This window comes from Moschus berezovskii, chromosome 26 (genome assembly GCF_049115385.1).
Source record: "Moschus berezovskii isolate FMDL1 chromosome 26, NW_MosBer_1.0, whole genome shotgun sequence".
NCBI lineage: Eukaryota > Metazoa > Chordata > Mammalia > Artiodactyla > Moschidae > Moschus > Moschus berezovskii.
The window spans coordinates 30,307,731-30,327,162 of NC_142485.1; the positions used below are offsets into that span (position 1 = coordinate 30,307,731).

Sequence of the window (19,432 nt, forward strand, 5' to 3'; positions counted from 1 at the left end):
CAAATTTTCAGGAACCATCACAACATCTGAGCATATTTTCTGCCAGCTGTCCTAGCAGTTGGGGCACAGAGGGTGGGATGAGGAGATGGCTGGGAGGGAGTGGATTTGATGAGAAATGGTTTTCTGGGTGTGTTGTTATACCTGAAGTTAATCTCAGCATCGTTTCTAAAACAGTGGGCTTCTTAATAACAACTATGAAAAACCTTGCTAAGTAGTACTTCTTAACTAAACTATTTAGTGGAAACCTAACTAGTTTCTAGTGTGGTTAGACGTGTCTGCTCGCTGGAGAGTGGCCGGTGATTTGAAGGAGGCATAGAAGCACCCAAGTTGGTCAGGGGGCTGCGGTGTCTGGGTGGGATGAGCCATGAGGTGAGGGGTGGGGGTCCCACAGCACTGAAGGCAGAGGGTCTCATCTTTGTGCCAACAATAGGCCTCCGACTGGGGCTGCCTTTAGGAATTCAAAGAAAGAAAGGTGATTACGCCAGAAATTTTTTATTTTTTTTAATTTCCGGCTTCCCTTCAGCCAGGAAGAAAGGCTCAAGTTACTCTCCGGGAATACAAATGGTAAAAGAAGCCTGAAGACACGATTTGATTTTGTACAGACGATGCTCACGGGCTTCATGAAGCAGGGACCATGTGTACACATACATGACGGAAATGTGTGCTGTAATGTTTATTGAACTTTAAAAACAGCCTCCTCCACAAGTGGGGTGCACTCCCCTGGAGTGAAAAACAGTGGCAGAGATAGGCCTTTGTGAGGCTCTCAGCAAAAACCCTGCCTTGACAGCAGCGTCTAAAGGGCCGATCAAGTAAGGAAACAGACATGTTTCCTTCAGACTGTGAGCTAGTGCCTTGAACGTTCCAAGTGCCTGGCACTCGGAGATGCTACAGGCAGGGGATTTGAATTTGTGACTCAACTCTCTCCCCATCCACAGAGGTGGGAGGGAGCTATTTTTCCGTTGAGGGATTGGCTGCTTTGCTCTGGTGAGGTGGCACAGAACTGGTTTGCTAAGTAACCCAGCCAGCCTCCCTCACCCCTAAATAAGCAGGGCCTCCCATGGGGACAGGGGCAGCTCAGAAAGTTGGAAACTGGAGAGCGAGCTTGGGAGGGAGAGTGGACAAGGAAGCACCTTCTGAGGGTTAGAGGAGAGCAATGGAGAACCAGACCCCCAGTCGGCCACCGGGCTCCAGCCCTGATTCCTCCAAGATGGAGATGGACTGTGTTGGCACGTCCCTCAGGCTGGTTTGAAGCTCGCTCCACTGCATTTTAGACGTGGTATTGAGACAGGGAGGCTTCCCCACCATCTGTCTGTTTTCTCATCTGCAAAGTGAATACTCCCTTGCTTCCCTCTCTCCTGTGCTCACATGTCGATACCTAGCATCCATTGTAATGGGTGCTTCTGTCCCTTCTTCACTCACTGGATATGGAGGACCTCGGGAAGATGGCTGGTTCAATGGTGGAGCGTCGGTAGTGAACCTGAGGGTTCGTAGTTATGTGGTTGCGTGTATGTTAGCATAGTGGAGGAGTCTAGCTATGAATACTTTTAAAACTCCCTGTTCATTATCCTGAAAGATCTGGTTGGGAGCATCACCCGTTGGCTGGTCTTAAATAAAGACCTGGTTTGTTCTGTCGGAGATCCCGTGTTATTGGAGGGGAGAACCAATGGTCAGAGGGCATCTGGGTCCCTGGATTGGAAAAGCCTCTTTGTGCCTGTTCATAAAAGGTGGTAGGTGACGGTGGCCTGGGTAGGTAAGATGCATGGGAAATCTACATGCTGGGGTGGGGGTGGAGAAAAAAGTCATTTTTCCCCCAAGGACTGTGGTTCCACCTGCTGCTTTTCTCCCTAGAGTTGGATGAGACATTTAAGCCCAGCCACGTCATCAGCTGTCTCTTCCGCCGTTATCAGCTTTTCCTGCCCTGTTTCTGCTGTCTTCCTTTCCCTCCCCCTCCCCCACTGTCTACCCTCCCCCACCCCCCTCCTTAGAGGGAGGAAACCATAGTAGTAGCAGTGGGTGGTTGACCGTTAGGGCCCGTAGTTGTCTATTTTCTAGATCGAGATAAATGGGACCACAATTCATAAAGCTCAGGCCTTTCTGTCCTGGAGAAATTCTCAAGGATGTAATCATCTGCTTTTGCACTTAAGTGAGGAAGTGACGCAAAATGACTCTCCCCATCAGGGCGTTCCTTTCCCTCAAATACTGGCGAGAGGTCTAGTCCTGGGAACCATTGATTCACAGATGGTTCACTGTGGCCCTGTCCTTACTGCCCTCAAGGGGAACTTGAACTTTTATTTCCTAACTCAGCCACGTGGGGAGACTGACCTCTAGAGGAACCTTTGCTTGCATAGCCGAATAACCTCGTGACCGCTGATTTGACTGTAGGGTGGTCACTACACACTGACTCACTCCTTTTTTTTTTCAAACTGGGAAAACTGTAGAACCACATTAAAGAGGAAATAAAAGATCCGTAGTCCTCCGTGACTCAGACTTACTGGTGATTTCCTGCACATTACACACAGGGTTGTCTGCATCCCTCTGCCTATTTCTTGAGCACAGCTGAAACCCACACCTCCACACCAGACCTGTAGTATATGTCAGATGTCCAAAAGGGCCAGATTTAAAGTATTTCTTCATTTAAGTAGGTGTTCCTAGAAATAGCTGCATGTACTTAGATAACCCAGTAGTTAAATGCCCTGCCCTTGAAATGGCTCGATTTTGTAGCACACAGACATTTGAGCCCCCGCTGTTGTAGCTGTGCAAGCCCACGCCTTTGCAGGTGTCACCAAGGTCGCCAGTGCTCAGTGTTTATGGACAGGACTTTAATTCAAGAAGAATGGTGGCACCTGCACATCAAAAATTATTTCTTATGAGCATGTGTGATCATCATCATCACCAGTCCATCCTAAAGGAAATCCTAAAGGAAATCAGTCCTGAATGTTCATTGGAAGTACTGATGCTGAAACTGAAACTCTAATACTTTGGCCACCTGATGCGAAGAACTGACTCATTTGAAAAGACCCTGATGCTGGGAAAGATTGAGGGTGGGAGGACAAAGGGACGACAGGGGATGAGATGGTTGGATGGCATCACCGACTCAGTGGGCATGAGTTTGAGTAAACTCTGGGAGTTGGTGATGGACAGGGAAGCCTGGCGTGCTGCAGTCCATGGGGTCACAAAGAGTCAGATATAATTGAGCAACTGAACTGAACTGATATCATAGAGCAACAGTTTTCAAAACACAGACTTTATTGCTTGGTCTCCCCGACTCCCCATATCATTCACCCCTTTTCCTGAAATTACAGAGTATGCCTTACAGTTAATTGATAATGTGACCTGTCACCCAGCATTTCACCTATACCTTTTTGGCATAGAATTCATTTACTGCTTCATCTCCATACTTTTGCTACTTATTCTAATTTCTAATTAGAACGGTAATAAATATCTTGTCCTCGGGTTACTTTGTGAAGAGGATGGCTTTATTTGGGATGTGATTAACTTCTTTACCTTTGATTTGACTGTTTTACCAAACAGTCCTGAAGACTTTACCTTCAAAGTCCTGAAGTTCATATATCACCAGAATGGTAGTGTAACTAGAGTTATTTAGCAAAAGTTGTTATAAAATGATACTCAAGAGCAGTGATTCTCCAAGTAGGAACTGGGGAGTTGACCTGCTTTCTTGAAGAGATAGAGTCTGCATATATTCAAAGCGAAACTTAATCTGTTTGGGGCTTCCTTGATGGCTCAGCAGGTAAAGAATCTGCCTGCAGTGCAGGAGACACAGGAGACACAGTTTCGACCCCTGGGTAGGAAAGATCCCCTGGAGGAGAAGGAAATGGCAACCCACTCCAGTATTCTTGCCTGAAAAATCCCATGGACAGAGAAGCCTGGTGGGCTGAGATCCAAAGGGTTGCAAGGAGTCAGACATTACTGAAGGACTAAGCACGCAAACTTAATCTATTCTCTCAAACCTACCCCTAAGCCCTGGTGTTTGATTTTGTTTTATTTTTTTTATTTCTAAAAAAGAATTTTATTAAAAAAGCACAAATGCAAAGAAATGAACAGAGGAAAATGTATGCGTCGAACCTGGACTGGTCACTTATGATAATATACATGCTACAATTCCATTCTCCCCAATCATTCCACCTTCACCCTCTCCCACAGAGTCCCAAAGACTGTTCTAAATGCCTATGTCTCTTTTGCAGTCTCTTATACAGGGTTCAGGTTACCATTTTTCTAAATTCCATATATATGCGTTAATATACAGTATTGATGTTCTTCTTTCTGGCTTACTTCACTCTGTATAATTGGCTCCAATTTCATCCACCTCATTAAAACTGATTCAAATGCATTCTTTTTGATGGCTGAGAAATACTCCATTGTGTATATGTACCAAAGCTTTCTTATCCATTCGTCTGCAGATGGACATCTAGGTTGCTTCCATGTCCTGGCTATTATAAACAGTGCTGCAATGAACATTGGAGTACATGTGTCTCTTTCAATTCTGGTTTCCTCGGTATGTATGCCCAGGAGTGCGATCGCTGGATCATATGGCAGTTCTATTTCCAGTTTTCTGAGGAATCTCCACACTGTTCTCCATAGTGGCTGTACTAGTTTGCATTCCCACCAACAATGTAAGAGGGTTCCCTTCTCTCCACACCCTCTCCAGCACTTATTGCATGTAGACTTTTGGATAGCAGCCATTCTGACTGGTGTGAAATGGTATCTCATTGTGGTTTTGATTTGCATTTCTCTGATGATGAGGGATGTTGAGCATTTTTTCATGTGTTTATTAGCCATCTTTATGTCTTCTTTGGAGAAATGTCTGTTTAGTTCTTTGGCCCATTTTTTGATTGGGTCACTTAGTTTTCTGGAATTAAGCTGCAGGAGCTGCTTGTATAATTTGGAGATTAATCCTTTATCAGTTGCTTCATTTGCTATTATTTTCTCCCATTCTGAAGGCTGTCTTCTCACCTTGCTTAGAGTTTCCTTTGCTGTGCAGAAGCTTTTGATTTTAATTAGGTCCCATTTGTTTATTTTTGCTTTTATTTCCAATATTCTGGGAGGTGGGTCTTGGAGGATCCTGCTGTGATTTACGTCGGAGAGTGTTTTGCCTACGTTCTCCTCTAGGAGTTTTATAGTTTCTGGTCTTACATTTAGATCTTTAATCCATTTTGAGTTTATTTTGGTGTATGGTGTAAGGAAGTGTTCTAGTTTCATTCTTTTACAAGTGGCTGACCAGTTTTCCCAGCACCAAAAGAGACTGTCTTTTCTCCATTTTATATTCTTGCCTCCTTTGTCCAAGATAAGGTGTCCATAGGAGCGTGGGTTTATCTCTGGGCTTTCTATTTTGTTCCATTGATCTATATTTCTGTCTTTATGCCAGTACCATACTGTCTTGATGACTGTGGCTTTGTAATAGAGCCTGAAGTCCGGCAGGTTAATTCCCCCAGTTCCATTCTTCTTCCTCAAGATTGCTTTGGCTATTCGAGGTTTTTTGTATTTCCATACAAATTGTGAGATTATTTGTTCTAGTTCTGTGAAAAATATTGTTGGTAGCTTGATAGGGATTGCATTGAATGTATAAATTACTTTGGGTAGTATACTCATTTTTACAATATTTATTCTTCCAATCCACGAACACGGTATATTTCTCCATCTATTCGTGTCCTCTTTGATTACTTTCACTAGTGTTTTATAGTTTTCTATGTACAAGTCTTTTGTTTCCTTAGGTAGATATATTCCTAAGTATTTGTTTTCATTGCAACAGTGAATGGAATAGTTTCCTTAATTTCCCTTTCTATTTTCTCATTATTAGTGTATAGGAATGCAAGGGATTTCTGTGTGTTGATTTTATATCCTGCAACTTTACTGTAATCATTGATTAGCTCTAGTAGTTTTCTGGTAGAGTCTTTAGGGTTTTCTGTGTAGAGGATCATGTCATCAGCGAACAGTGAAAGCTTTACTTCTTCTTTTCCAATTTGTATTCCTTTTATGTCTTTTTCTGCTCTGATTGCTGTGGCCAAAACTTCCAGAACTATGTTGAATAGTAGTGGTGAGAGTGGGCACCCTTGTCTTGTTCCTGACTTTAGGGGAAATGCTTTCAGTTTTTCACCATTGAGGATAATGTTTGCTGTGGGTTTGTCATATATAGCTTTTATTATGTTGAGGTATGTCCCTTCAATTCCCACTTTCTGGAGGGTTTTTATCAAAAATGGATGTTGAATTTTGTCGAAGGCTTTCTCTGCATCTATTGAGATAATCATATGATTTTTATTTTTCAGTTTGTTAATGTGGTGTATTACGTTGATTGATTTGCGGATATTGAAGAATCCTTGCATTCCTGGGATAAAGCCCACTTGGTCATGATGTATGATCTTCTTAATGTGTTGTTGGATTCTGATTGCTAGAATTTTGTTAAGGATTTTTGCATCTATGTTCATCAGTGATATTGGCCTATATTTTTCTTTTTTTGTGGGGTCTTTACCAGGTTTTGGGATTAGGGTGATGGTGGCCTCATAGAATGAGTTTGGAAGTTTACCTTCCTCAGCTATTTTCTGGAAGAGTTTGAATAGAATAGGTGTTAGCTCTTCTCTAAATTTTTGGTAGAATTCAGCTGTGAAGCCGTCTGGACCTGGGCTTTTGTTTGCTGGGAGATTTTTGATTACAGTTTCAATTTCCGTGCTTGTGATGGGTTTGTTCAGATTTTCTATTTCTTCCTGGTTCAGTTTTGGAAAGTTGTACTTTTCTAGGAATTTGTCCATTTCTTCCAGGTTATTCATTTTATTGCCATATAATTGCTGATAGTATTCTCTAATAATCCTTTGTATTTCTGTGTTGTCAGTTGTGATCTCTCCATTTTCATTTCTAATTTTATTGATTTGGTTCTTCTCCCTTTGTTTCTTGATGAGTCTGGCTAGTGGTTTGTCAATTTTATTCACCTTCTCAAAGAACCAGCTTTTGGCTTTGTTGATTTTTGCTATGGTCTCTTTTGTTTCTTTTGCATTTATCTCTGCCCTAATTTTTATGATTTCTTTCCTTCTACTGACCCTGGGGTTCTTCATTTCTTCCTTTTCTAGTTGCTTTAGATGTAGAGTTAGGTTATTTAGTTGACTTTTTTCTTGTTTCTTGAGGTGTGCCTGTATTGTTATGAACTTCCCCCTTAGCACTGCTTTTACAGTGTCCCAGAGGTTTTGGGTTGTTGTGTTTTCATTTTCATTCATTTCTATGCATATTTTGATGTCTCTTTTGATTTCTTCTATGATTTGTTCATTATTCAGCAGCGTGTTGTTCAGTCTCCATATGTTGGCACTTTTAACAGTTATTCTCCCATAATTGAGATCTAATCTTACTGCATTGTGGTCAGAAAAGATGCTTGGAATGATTTCAATTTTTTTGAATTTACCAAGGCTAGATTTATGTCCCAGGATGTGATCTATCCTGGAAAAGGTTCCGTGTGCGCTTGAGAAAAAGGTGAAATTCATTGTTTTGGGGTGAAATGTCCTATAGATATCTATTAGGTCTAACTCTTCTATTATATCATTTAAAGATTGTGTTTCCTTGTTAATTTTCTGTTTAGTTGATCTATCCATAGATGTAAGTGGGGTGTTAAAATCTCCCACTATTATTGTGTTATTGTTAATTTCCCCTTTCATACTTGTTAGTAATTGTCTTACATATTGCGGTGCTCCTATGTTAGGTGCATAAATATTTATAATTATTATATCTTCTTCTTGGATTGATCCTTTGATCATTATGTAGTTTCCTTCTTTGTCTCTTTTCACAGCCTTTGTTTTAAAGTCTATTTTATCTGATATGAGTATTGCTACTCCTGCTTTCTTTTGGTCTCTATTTGCATGGACTATCTTTTTCCAGCCCTTCACTTTCAGTCTGTATGCGTCCCTCGTTTTGAGGTGGGTCTCTTGTAGACAACATATATGGGGGTTTTGTTTTTGTATCCATTCAGCCAGCCTTTGTCTTTTGGTTGGGGCATTCAACCCATTTACGTTTAAGGTAATTATTGAAAAGTACGATCCCGTAGCCATTTTCTTTATTGCTTTGGGTTCAAGTTTATACACTCTTTCTGTAATTCCTGTCTATAGAAGATCCTTTAGCATTTGTTGGAGAGCTGGTTTGGTGATGCTGAATTCCCTCAGCTTTTGCTTGTCTGTAAAGCTTTTGATTTCTCCTTCATATTTGAATGAGATCCTTGCTGGGTATAGTAATCTGGGCTGTAGGTTATTTTCTTTCATCACTTTAAGTATATCTTGCCACTCCCTTCTGGCCTGAAGAGTTTCTGTTGAAAGATCAGCTGTTATCCTTATGGGAATCCCCTTGAGTGTTATTTGCTGCTTTTCCCTTGCTGCTTTTAATATTTGTTCTTTGTGTTTGATCTTTGTTAATTTGATTAATATGTGTCTTGGAGTATTTCGCCTTGGGTTTATCCTGTTGGGGACTCTCTGGATTTCTTGGACTTGGGTGATTATTTCTTTCCCCATTTTAGGGAAGTTTTCAACTATTATCTCCTCAAGTATTCTCTCATGGTCTTTCTTTTTGTCTTCTTCTTCTGGGACTCCTATGATTCGAATGTTGGAGCGTTTAACATTGTCCCAGAGGTCTCTAATATTGTCCTTATTTCTTTTAATTCGTTTTTCTTTTTTCCTCTCTATTTCATTTATTTCTACAATTCTGTCTTCTAGTTCGCTTATCCTGTCTTCTGCCTCTGTTATTCTACTGTTTGTTCCCTCCAGAGTGTTTCTGATCTCATCTATTGCATTATTCATTGTATATTGACTCTTTTTTATTTCTTCTAAGTCCTTATTAAATCTTTCTTCCATCTTCTCAATCCTTTTCTCCAGGTTATTTATCTGTAACTCCATTTTACTTTCAAGATTTTGAATCATTTTCACCATCAAAATTCGAAATTCTTTATCAGGTAGATTCCCTATATCTTCTTCTTTTGTTTGTGTTGGTGGGCAATTATCTTGTTCCTTTACTTGCTGGGTATTTCTCTGCCTCTTCATCTTGCTTATATTGCTTTGCTTGGGGTGTCCTTTCCCTCTTCTTGCAGTTTGTGGAGTTCTCTTTATTATGTAGTTTCTTCGCTGTGTGTGGGGTTGGACAGGTGACTTGTCCGGGTTCCCTGGTTAGGGAAGCATGTGTCAGTGTTCTGGTGGGTGGAGCTGGATTTCTTCTCTTTCCTTTAGAAGACAATGGACTACTTTTCTGGGAGCCTGATGTCCTCTGCCAGTATTCAGAAGTTGTTTTGTGGACTTTACTCCACGTTCAAATGTTCTTCTGATGAATTTGTGGGGAAGAAAGTGGTCTCGCCGTCTTGTTCCTTCCTCCCCAGAACACTGGATTCTTATATTCCACTTGGTCGTGGAGTATCTCTTCCCAGCTGCTCCAGCAAGGCACAGCCGCTGCACCTTACCTTGGACGAGGGGTATCTCCCCAAGGCCGCCCCTCCTGCCTTGAATGTGGATCAGCTCCTCCCGGCCCTCCGGTGCCCAAGCAGCCACCGCCTCCTGGACGTGGTACAGCTCCTCTCGTCCACCGCCCTAACCCTGGGCGCGGGGCAGCTCCTCTCAGCCACGATTCTGCACGTGGTCGGTTGCGCCAGGAGCCGGGCGTCTCTCGCGTCTGCGCCGCCGGGAGCCGGGCGTCTCTCGCGTCTGCGCCGCCGGGAGCCGGGCGTCTCTCGCGTCTGCGCCGCCGGGAGCCGGGCGTCTCTCGCGTCTGCGCCGCCGGGAGCCGGGCGTCTCTCGCGTCTGCGCCGCCGGGAGCCGGGCGTCTCTCGCGTCTGCGCCGCCGGGAGCCGGGCGTCTCTCGCGTCTGCGCCGCCGGGAGCCGGGCGTCTCTCGCGTCTGCGCCGCCGGGAGCCGGGCGTCTCTCGCGTCTGCGCCGCCGGGAGCCGGGCGTCTCTCGCGTCTGCGCCGCCGGGAGCCGGGCGTCTCTCGCGTCTCAAGAATGACTGCTACTATTGGAGGATCTCCTTTTCGCCCAGTTTCGAGCCTGCCGGACGCCAGAGATCACCCGAGTCCGCCCGGGCCCGCCGGAAGGAGAGGAGCCCGGACGTGCCCTCTTGATTTTGGATAGAATGGAACTGCTGCTCTCGCAGGCCTCCGACTCGCTCCTCTTGTCCACCTGCTTCCAGTAACCTGCCGAATCCCAGTCATTAGCGCTTAGTGCCCCCAGCGTCAGACTTGCCCTGCCCTCGTTAGGCCCAGGTCAGCTGTTCTGTCTCCATTGCATTCTGCACGCTGCTCACCCTCCTTGTAGATTTCCTTCTAGGAATTACCCTGATCTTCACCACTTCCCTACTGGGGACCATGTTGTTATTATTCAGTCACTCAGTCGTATCCAACTCTTTGCCACCCCCGTGGACTGTATAGCATGCCAAGGCTCCTCTGTCCATGGGATTTCCCAGGCAGGAATATTGGAGTGGTTTGCCATTTCCTTCTCCAAGGAATCTTCCCAACCCAGGGATTGAACCTGGGTCTCCCACGCCTCCTGTATTAGCAGGCAGATTCTTTACCACTGAGTCACCAGAGAAGGCTTAATTGGGGACCATAATGTGTCCAAGTGGTGCACCTGATCCCTGAAGGGCTGGCCGAAAGGTGGACTGCTGGATCACACCCCCAGAGTTTCCAGCTCAGTCGATCTGGTGAAGAGCTCGCTAGCTGCTTTCCCCACGAGGTCCAGGTGTTCCCCTGCCCATCCTCCGAGGACTTCGGCTCTGGGGTGAGCCAGTGCCCTGTAGATTCCAAGCTTCTCTGCTCTCTCCATTTCAGCTCCTTCAGTGCTGTTCTGCTCAGCCTGTACTCCGTGGAGTCCCTCCGTTCATGTAGGGATAAGGAGCCCATGCACATCCATACATTTTATAGCTGATGACGGTTAAGTAGTAGATGCTACATGAGAAACTGAAGTTCCTAATGGAGTATAGGGTAGTTGGCAAAGAGGAAAAACAGTAGACATGATCTCCAAAAGAATATAGATAAGGTGATAGAAGGAAAACTGAACGGTGTGTCATTTCCCCAAGACCAGATAGAGTCAGTCCTTTATCTGCCAGTGGCTGTGGTTTGAGAATCATCACTGTTGTGTCCAGGGGTTTGGTTTCCAGCCCTCAGACTCCGCAGCCTCGTCTGACTAGACCAATGCTAATAAGTCTGTGAGCCCCTTTGAGCCCCTTTTCCTTTCCCTCTGTCACTTCCTTTTCCCAGGGGTCCTGGACAGGCTTCCTGTGTAGCTTAGTCGGTAAAGCATCTGCCTGCAATACAGGAGACCTGGGTTGGGAAGATCCCCTGGAGAAGGGAATGGCAACCCACTCCAGTATTCTTGCCTGGAGAATCCCATGGACAGAGGAGCCTGGCGGGCTACAGTTCATGGGATCACAAGAGTCGGACACGACTTAGCACTATCTTTCTTCTTTCTTTCTTCTTTTCTTCCTGGACGGACATGGGCCCAGCCTTGCTTCTCTGAAGCTGGCACTTGTCTCCGGTGGAGGATTTATGTCAGACGCCAGTGCATCCGGCCTTGCAGTCCATGCAGCAAATGCTCACCCCTCCCAGGCTATGGAGGGGACTGAGGGCGCGAATGAGAGACATTTTCTTTTTAATGCTTTCTTCTGACCTTCTGTCTGTCTGTCCTTTTTCCCAGGGCAGTGATGGTGCCCGGAGATCCACGCTCCTGGACAGTGACGAGCCTCTGGCATATTTCTACGATGACGTCAGAACGTTATACGAAGGTTTCCAGAGGGGCATACAGGTGTCCAGTAAGCATCGGCCTGAATCTGTGCAACTAGTGCTTCAGGTTTTTACTTTCGACAGAGGGGTCTTTCTTCAACAAGCCATATTTGCTCACACTTCTCTCCCACGCAATCTGACTCCCAGCTCCCTGTCTCCTCCTGTAACTTCTGCAGAGCGAGTCCCCCAGCACACAGGTCCCATCAGGTGTGGCCCATGATCAAGGCCCTTTGCAGTCTCATGCGGCGTGTTTCATGGAGAGTCACACATCCGTTAGCTCCGTATAGGCTCTGACGTTTTCTGCATAAAGAAACCTATTTAACCGGACCTGATCCAACATTTCTCAAGCCTGAGAAATAAACATTGACACCCAAGGAAGCGGGGTTCCATCAGAGACACTTGGGGGATATCGGCTCATGAGACTGCCCTTCATCTCTGATGGTGGCACCAGAGACCCCGGGTACCTGGCAGCTGCCCACCCTTCCAGCCCATCTCCCTCCTGTCCCATGTGAGAACCAAAATAGAAATAAAGAAGCAAAACTCAGACCCAAACCCAGGGGGAAAATGCGTCTGATCTGAATTCATTGTTTCACACCTGAGGGCCACTTTGTGGGATGAAGAATACAAATGAGAACCTAGGAATACCTAGGCACGGTTCGTTTATTCTTTCACTTGTTTTCTTCTTTTAGATAATGGCCCTTGTTTAGGCTCTCGGAAACCAGACCAACCCTATGAATGGCTTTCATACAAACAGGTGAGTTTTCCGGCTCTGTGTCTGCCTCACATGAGCCATAGGGCGGGAACACGGCAGTTCCTGGAGCCTCTGAAGGTTGGGTTGGAAGGTTTCTACAGAGTGTGGATGCCGACCTGGCTCGGGGCTTTAGAACAGATGTGCAGCATCCCGAGACATTAAACACACAGATTTGGGGAACACTAGATCAGTAATTGAATGGGTGGTTCAAAGTAGTTTATTTTAGAACTGCTGTGGGCGTGTTGTAGAGTACAGTATAAATTTTAAAATAAAATGCTAGAGGATTCTGTGGCAGTCCAGAGGTTAGGGCTCCGAGTTCTCACTGCCAAGGGCTCAGGTTCAATCCCCGGTCAAGAAGCTAAGATCCCAGAAGCCATGCAGTGTAGCCAAACAAATAAATAAAATGCTAGAAATGTGCTTGAAGCAGATGACTCTTCTCCCAGGCCCCACAGGAGGATATGATTACTCCTTTCTGTCTTGAGGGGCGCTGGACAAATTTAGATGCCCCAGTGTGGAGGAGCCCTCTCATTTTATAGATGAGAGAAAATGGGCCCCAGGCAGGGCTGGGACTAACCCCTGGTCACAGCTGAACCAGGGCCAGGAGGGAAGCCCACGCCATCTGTGGTAAGGAGTCTCCAAAGCATCATACTGATCCTGGGGTGACCTTTAACTTGAGGGCAGAATGGAGAGCAGCAGAGATGTTCAGAGATGACACCTGTGTAACCAAACAAACATGGAGACGGCTGGGATTGGGCCATTTCACCCCTGTCACTCTGGTCCCAGCAGATCCATGGCTTTTAACTGTACATAGTAGTTTGCTATGTACAGATGGCTGGTAGCAGAGCAGGAAGGCTTGCTCCTTTTTTTGTTTGTATCATGATTACAACAACTCTAGTTGCTCCTGACTCTCCCCAGTTCAAGGCAGCACCCCCGAGACACGCAGGAGCCAATGGGAGCATCCGCTTTGCTTCCTTGTGCTTCCAGCACAGCTGTCTAGAGGGCTCCCTGGAGAAGGGGCAGGATGCAGAGGGCCAATCCCCCTTCTGTGGCTGGGGCTCCGGGTAGTTGATGTGTTCTGGGAAGGGGTGGGAGTGTGTGAAGTGGGTTGTCGTTAGGATCCTCCAAACCAGCCTGTGGGAAAATGCTTCCTGGTCCTCCCACATCTGAGGATCAGTGAAATGCAGAAGGCAAGAGAGATAGAGGCAGAGATAAAGAGACAGACAAGACAGACAGCTTTGCATTCCTTGCTTGTAGGAATCACAAGCTATAGGTCCGGTGAACAGAGGGACTGCTGTTTTTATTTTCCCTTAACAGAGTCAAATAGTAGTTTTCCATCGAAATAGTAGTTTTCAGACCCTTCATTTTCACAAGTGGTGTAAAAGCAGTTCTTGTTTGTTGGAGATTTAATACTGCACAGTGGTCTTCAGACCTCACAGGACCTGCTGGTGCTTCTGCTTTACAGCATTTTCTCGTCATGCTGCTGTTTTGTGCGGGTCTCAGCCTGTCAGTAGTCAGTGTTGTGGCTGGGCCAGCCCTTGTCGTTCATAAGATGATTGCAAGATGCCCTTCAGCAGTAACTGTTAGAAACTTGGAAAAAAATAAAGCTTTCTTACTGCAAGACTTGGAAATTACACAGCACACCTGGGCCTCACGAGTGAGGTCTCTGGTAGGGGGAGAGAGAATACAGAGCGCCTGGGGTTTTGCTTTATTGGGGTCTATATTCTCCCGTGGGATCTGGGCTCGCTCTTATTGATGAATTTAAAGCACAAGAGCAATAACTTAAAGCACAGGAAAAAGAAAAAACAAGTGGCCCAAATGGGCAGTTATCCGCATCAACCAAGATCTCTAAAACAAAGGAGGCTCGTTCGGGAGAGGGCCTGGCTCCTTATCTTTTTTGTGGCTGGCGATGTATCAGCCTTGGAAGTGGATGCATCAGCCGTCAAAGCTTAAGGCAGGTGATTGGACTACCAAAAAAGAGAAAACCAAACCCCTAGGCTTTGCACTACCCTTAGTTATAGTAATATGTTCCTGTGTAGCTTCTGTTATATGTTGACTGCCAGAGGGAAAACAGGTCCACTGCCAGCGGGATGTTTGAGGCAGGTTGAAAATCCCTGGGGTTTCAGAAGGTGTTTTGTACATTTCAGACAGAGACCAGTGAAGATAAAAATGTAGACTGAAGCTAATTTTGGATGTGTGATTTAAATCATTTTCCCCCCTAGCTCAATGATTCTGAGCTTTGGGGGTTAGGAATCCCTGTAAAGCTTTTCAAAGAAAGGTCTGGACCGTCTTTCTAGAGACCCAAGTGTGTGCATAGAATCCAGTAAGCTCTGCAGACTGTCTAAGCACTCACAGGTTCCCAGCCCTTACAAACAAGCAGGAGTTGTGAAGCAGCCCCTGGGGTATGGGAGAATAAGCATGTTAATGTCATTCTTGCTGTCACTCTTACTGCTATTGGCAGAGCAGGGATGGCACCATGTGCCCGAACCAACAGGCTTCTGGAGCAGCATCAGGTGTGGTTCTGTTCTCTGCAGGCGTGGGTGTGGATTTAAAGTGCTCGTGATAATTTACCAACTGAGAATAAAGAATTCCAAATTAACATTAAAAAAAAATTTTTTTTTAGTACATTTGGGTTAGGAATGAGGAGAGGATGGGAAATTGGGGTAGGTAGATAGTCTTGCCTGTTTTTACTTAGTTGTAATTAATAGTGTATATTTTATATTCACTTATCTTAAAATTGTAACAAGCACTCTTAAGTTTGATATGGTTTTTGTAACTGTAGTGTTTACTAGCTGTAGAGCATTTTGTTAGATTTACCATCATTTACTTGATCATCCAGCCATTGTTTTTTTTTCCCTCTAAACTTATGCTTTACATAATTTTGAAATATATGTATTTGTACCTAAAGTCTTTTCAAACTTCCCATTAAGACTGGATTATTTCCTAAGAACTAATTCTCAATAATAGAGTTGTGGAGCCTAATGATTAGAGCTCGTTCTTATTTTTCAAAGGTCTCCCCCAAACTTGTCGTTTCTGTGTTTATAACAAAGGACAAGCTTCAGCTTCTTCATTGCTCTTTATAAACACAGACACAAAATTCTGTGTCCCTGGATTGCTTTTATAAAACTAAAGTGTAAAATAGAAACTCTGACATGGATCGTGTGTGCCCTGGCAGCTGTTGGGGTGAGATTCATTTGCTTTGCAGAGGGAACTCTATGATCAGTCCCCCTCACTGTGAGTTCTGGAAAGTCAAACCTTGAACGTTACAAAAAGTTGTAACTAAAGGGATACCTGTCTACCCCTGTTCTATCTCTCTGAGCAGAACTGCTTCTTGGCAAAGATATTAGGCTCAGCCGTCATGGGAAGCTGTGTTCCTTGAGTTGGACCTGATGCTGTTCCTGATTTTTTTTCTCCTCCATTGTAGGTTGCAGACATGTCAGAGTGTGTGGGCTCAGCACTGCTCCACAAGGGCTTCAAGGCTGCCCCAGACCAGTTCATCGGCATCTTCGCTCAGAACAGACCTGAGGTATTAACCGTTAGGCACTGAGCAACCACAGCTCAGAGAATTCTCGATACAAGAGTCAGTTAGGGTTCACACCTGCCTCTGCTTCAGACCAGATTCTGTGGTCTGATTGCCACTAACATATCTCTGTGTTGTGCCTTAGAGAGTTACATGTATGAAAACCCAAACCAGGTCCTTCTTAGCCTTTAGGTAGAGGAAAAAAAAATTTTTTTAAACCAGATCCCCAAACAGAAACTGGCAAAGAAAGTCTTTGCTATACAAAGGCAAACAAATAAAAACAAATAACTAACAAAAATGTCTTCCCACTTTAAGGACTGCCTCTGTGGTTAGAATAATAGTATTAATCAATGACAGAGAAACTTGGGTACGTTTTTGTCAGTAGCAAGCTCACAGCTTTTCTTTCTGAAAGGTCTAGGCTTTCCTCCTGCTCAGGTTGCAAAGTTTAAAATCTCAGCGGGGCATGGGGAAGGAGCTTCAGCAGTAGCTGGCTGTAATTTAGACAGGCAGACTGTCGTTTGGCCATCCAGGCCTGTGCATGGTCTTCTGTAAACTACTGTATTAAAGTACATTCAAATGAGAAGCCCCCCTGGAGTTATTACCTGCACTATGAATAAACAAATTAGCGACATAGCTGGCACAGAAAAATTGAAGCACTGGACTTGAAGAAGCTACATTGACTCTTAGACCTGCTTAGATCCAAAGACATGTTGGTTTAACATGCTACTATTTTATAGTTTACAATGGTTTCTCAGCGTCTTGTGTATAGTTAAAGGAGGAATAGCATTTTCCACAGCTGGGCCACAATTAGGCTCATGGAATTTCATTTCTTTCATTTAAAGGGAAGCCCATTTGAATGAACACATCCAAAATTTTTGTTTCAGTGGAATATCATTAGTCATGAATCTATGAATAGGACATATATTCCTTACCTCATGGACAGAGTGGGCTTCTTCCTATATTTATCAGTTAATTCACCAAATGTTTATTGAGAACCTCCTATATTGCCTGGCACTGCTAGCCACCAAAATACCACAGTGAATCTTCTTCATGAGGTACCTTGAAGACAGCCCCATAAACCCACATTTTCTCTTAATGTGTTGTGTGGACATAAAGTAGAAGGGTTATGGGAGCTCAGTCAAGGAGGACTTCTTGGAGGTGGCATCCAAGTAGAGTCTTGATGGCTGTAAGGGTGGGGAGGCCAAGGGAATGTCAAGAACAAGGGATGTTTGCTTGGAGCAGTGTGTCTGTTGGGAGATGAATCATTTCATTGTGGTGGAGGGTGGAGTGGCAGGAAGAGAGAGAAAACAGCTCCAGGCCAAGTGAACATGAGTAGGTTGTGCTTCCCATGGCCCTGTGCCCTTATCCATGCTGTGTGTTCTGCAGGTGATGGGCACCACTGAGGGTTGTAAGAGAGAGAATGACTTTGCTGCATCTGCCTTGTAGGTGGGTCAGTTGCTGCGTGACTGATGGGTTTAGAGGAAGATGACCAGCGACCCATGTCACTTCTTTCCTTCCTCACTTTACTGGGGAGACTTCCATGGACAGTTATCTCTCCAGATGGCATGTCCCTCTTCCCGTAGTCCCAGGCCTTACTGCACACTGTTCAGATTGCTCTTCCTCAGACGCTGTTTGACGGAGGAGCCCCAGAGGCAGTGTCTTGCCTGGTTCATAGAGCCAGGCTCCTCTGTGATCTCAGGCTGGCTCCAGCCCTCTGTCTAGCTTAGCCGGTCCCCACAGCCCAGCTGGGCCATCCCTGCCAGCCTCAGGGCTCACTGACATCCCTCCTCCCTGCTTGGACCTCGCGGCTCGTGGTCCCTCTCCTGGAGTCCCCTTGCCTTTCTCTCCATCTGTCGAAATTGTGCTGTTCTAGCCAAGGGCAGGCTCGGTTCCCTCCCCCACCATGGAGGCCCACTGTGGGCTCTCTCACCTCTGAGCTCATCACTTTATTGGGTTGTTTATTCTCCTTTCACATATTTGCCCCAAATCTTCAGGCAGATTGCACTTTCTTTTTTTTTCAGTAAGAACTGGGGAAGTGTTTTGCTCATTAGGAATCCCTCCAGTGCCTGACGCATGGTAGGAGATACACAGATGTTAGTTTTGGTACATCCAGTGTTTCCACGTTGAGTCTCTAGAGTCTCGTTTTTCCTGGAGGGGTTCCATGGTGACCTCTCCTATTCCCGCCCCAACCTCTACTTTTTCTTTAGTGGGTGATCATTGAACAGGGATGCTTTGCTTACTCGATGGTGATCGTTCCCCTCTACGACACCCTCGGAACTGAAGCCATCACCTACATCATCAACAAAGGTATGTCTGTGGTCTTTATTGGGTAGATACAGCAGCTACATTTAATGATTACGTGATGGGATAGGGAGTTTTCATTTAAATGTACACTTACCCTCCTATTCAAAGAAGGTAGTTCTTAAACCTGATGTCAGATGTCACAGTCAAGCCTTTAATACCCCAGAGCTGCTTCCTCACTGTGTCTCTTTACTTCCAGCCGAACTCTCTCTGGTTTTTGTGGACAAGCCAGAGAAGGCCAACCTCCTACTAGAAGGTGTAGAAAATAAATTAATACCAGGCCTTAAAACTATTGTTCTCATGGACTCCTACGGCAGTGATCTGCTGGAACGAGGCAAGAAGTGTGGGGTGGAGATCATCAGCATGAAGGCCATGGAGGTGAGTCACCCTGCCCTGCCCGCTTCCCTGAGCAGTTCCTCCGAGGTCATTTTGGCTCAAATGTGGTGTCTCTCCAGTGTGACCACGAAGTCCCAACTCTCGCTGGTCCTGTAAAAGACAGAGAACAGAAATATGTCTCATTACTGGAAAGAAGAATTCTGCATACATTCCCACTGTTAATCCATCACATTCTGCCTAAGTGCAGTCATCTAGCAAGCTGCAGTGCTCACAGAGTCATTCTAGAGCACTGACAAGCCCTGCTAATAAATGCTGGAAATGAGAATTTCAGATTCAAGCGGAGATTTAGGTCTGTATGTCCTCTTTATTAATGCCTTTTACTTACTGATTTGTCTCTAAAACAGCATCAGACATAGAAACCTACCTCATTATTCTTTTTCCAAGGTTGCTTTTTTAGGCCTCTGGTGAATTTCTAGCATAGGTGCTTGATTTGATTTATTTTCATTTTAAGATTCAGATTAACCACACTTGTAAAGGTAACCAGTCTAGGAAAATGAGTGGGTCCATGTTTAAACTGGTTGTTCAACATTAGATTGTATTGGGTGGGCCAAAAACTTCATTTCGGTTTTTCGTAAGATCTTACAGAAAAGCTTGAGTGAACATTTTGGCCAACCCGATACAAGAAGCTGATGAAGCTGGTTTCCCTGGTTGCTCTTGGGTTAAAGTTCCATCCACAACAGCAAGCAAGAGGAAGCTTCTGTTACGTGCACATCGCGGGAAGTAATA

General features: G+C 45.0%; 1 protein-coding gene across 2 annotated transcripts in view; it reads left to right on the forward strand.

Moving 5' to 3' along the window:
* Positions 1-19,432, forward strand: part of ACSL1 (acyl-CoA synthetase long chain family member 1) — a 72,260-nt gene that overhangs the window by 33,639 nt on the left and 19,189 nt on the right. For both annotated transcript variants that reach the window (XM_055416408.2, XM_055416406.2), the window contains 5 exons: positions 11,656-11,770; positions 12,431-12,495; positions 15,914-16,015; positions 18,217-18,316; positions 18,510-18,688. In XM_055416408.2, the coding sequence (XP_055272383.2) occupies positions 11,656-11,770; positions 12,431-12,495; positions 15,914-16,015; positions 18,217-18,316; positions 18,510-18,688 (561 nt within the window). The remainder of the gene's footprint in view (positions 1-11,655; positions 11,771-12,430; positions 12,496-15,913; positions 16,016-18,216; positions 18,317-18,509; positions 18,689-19,432) is intronic.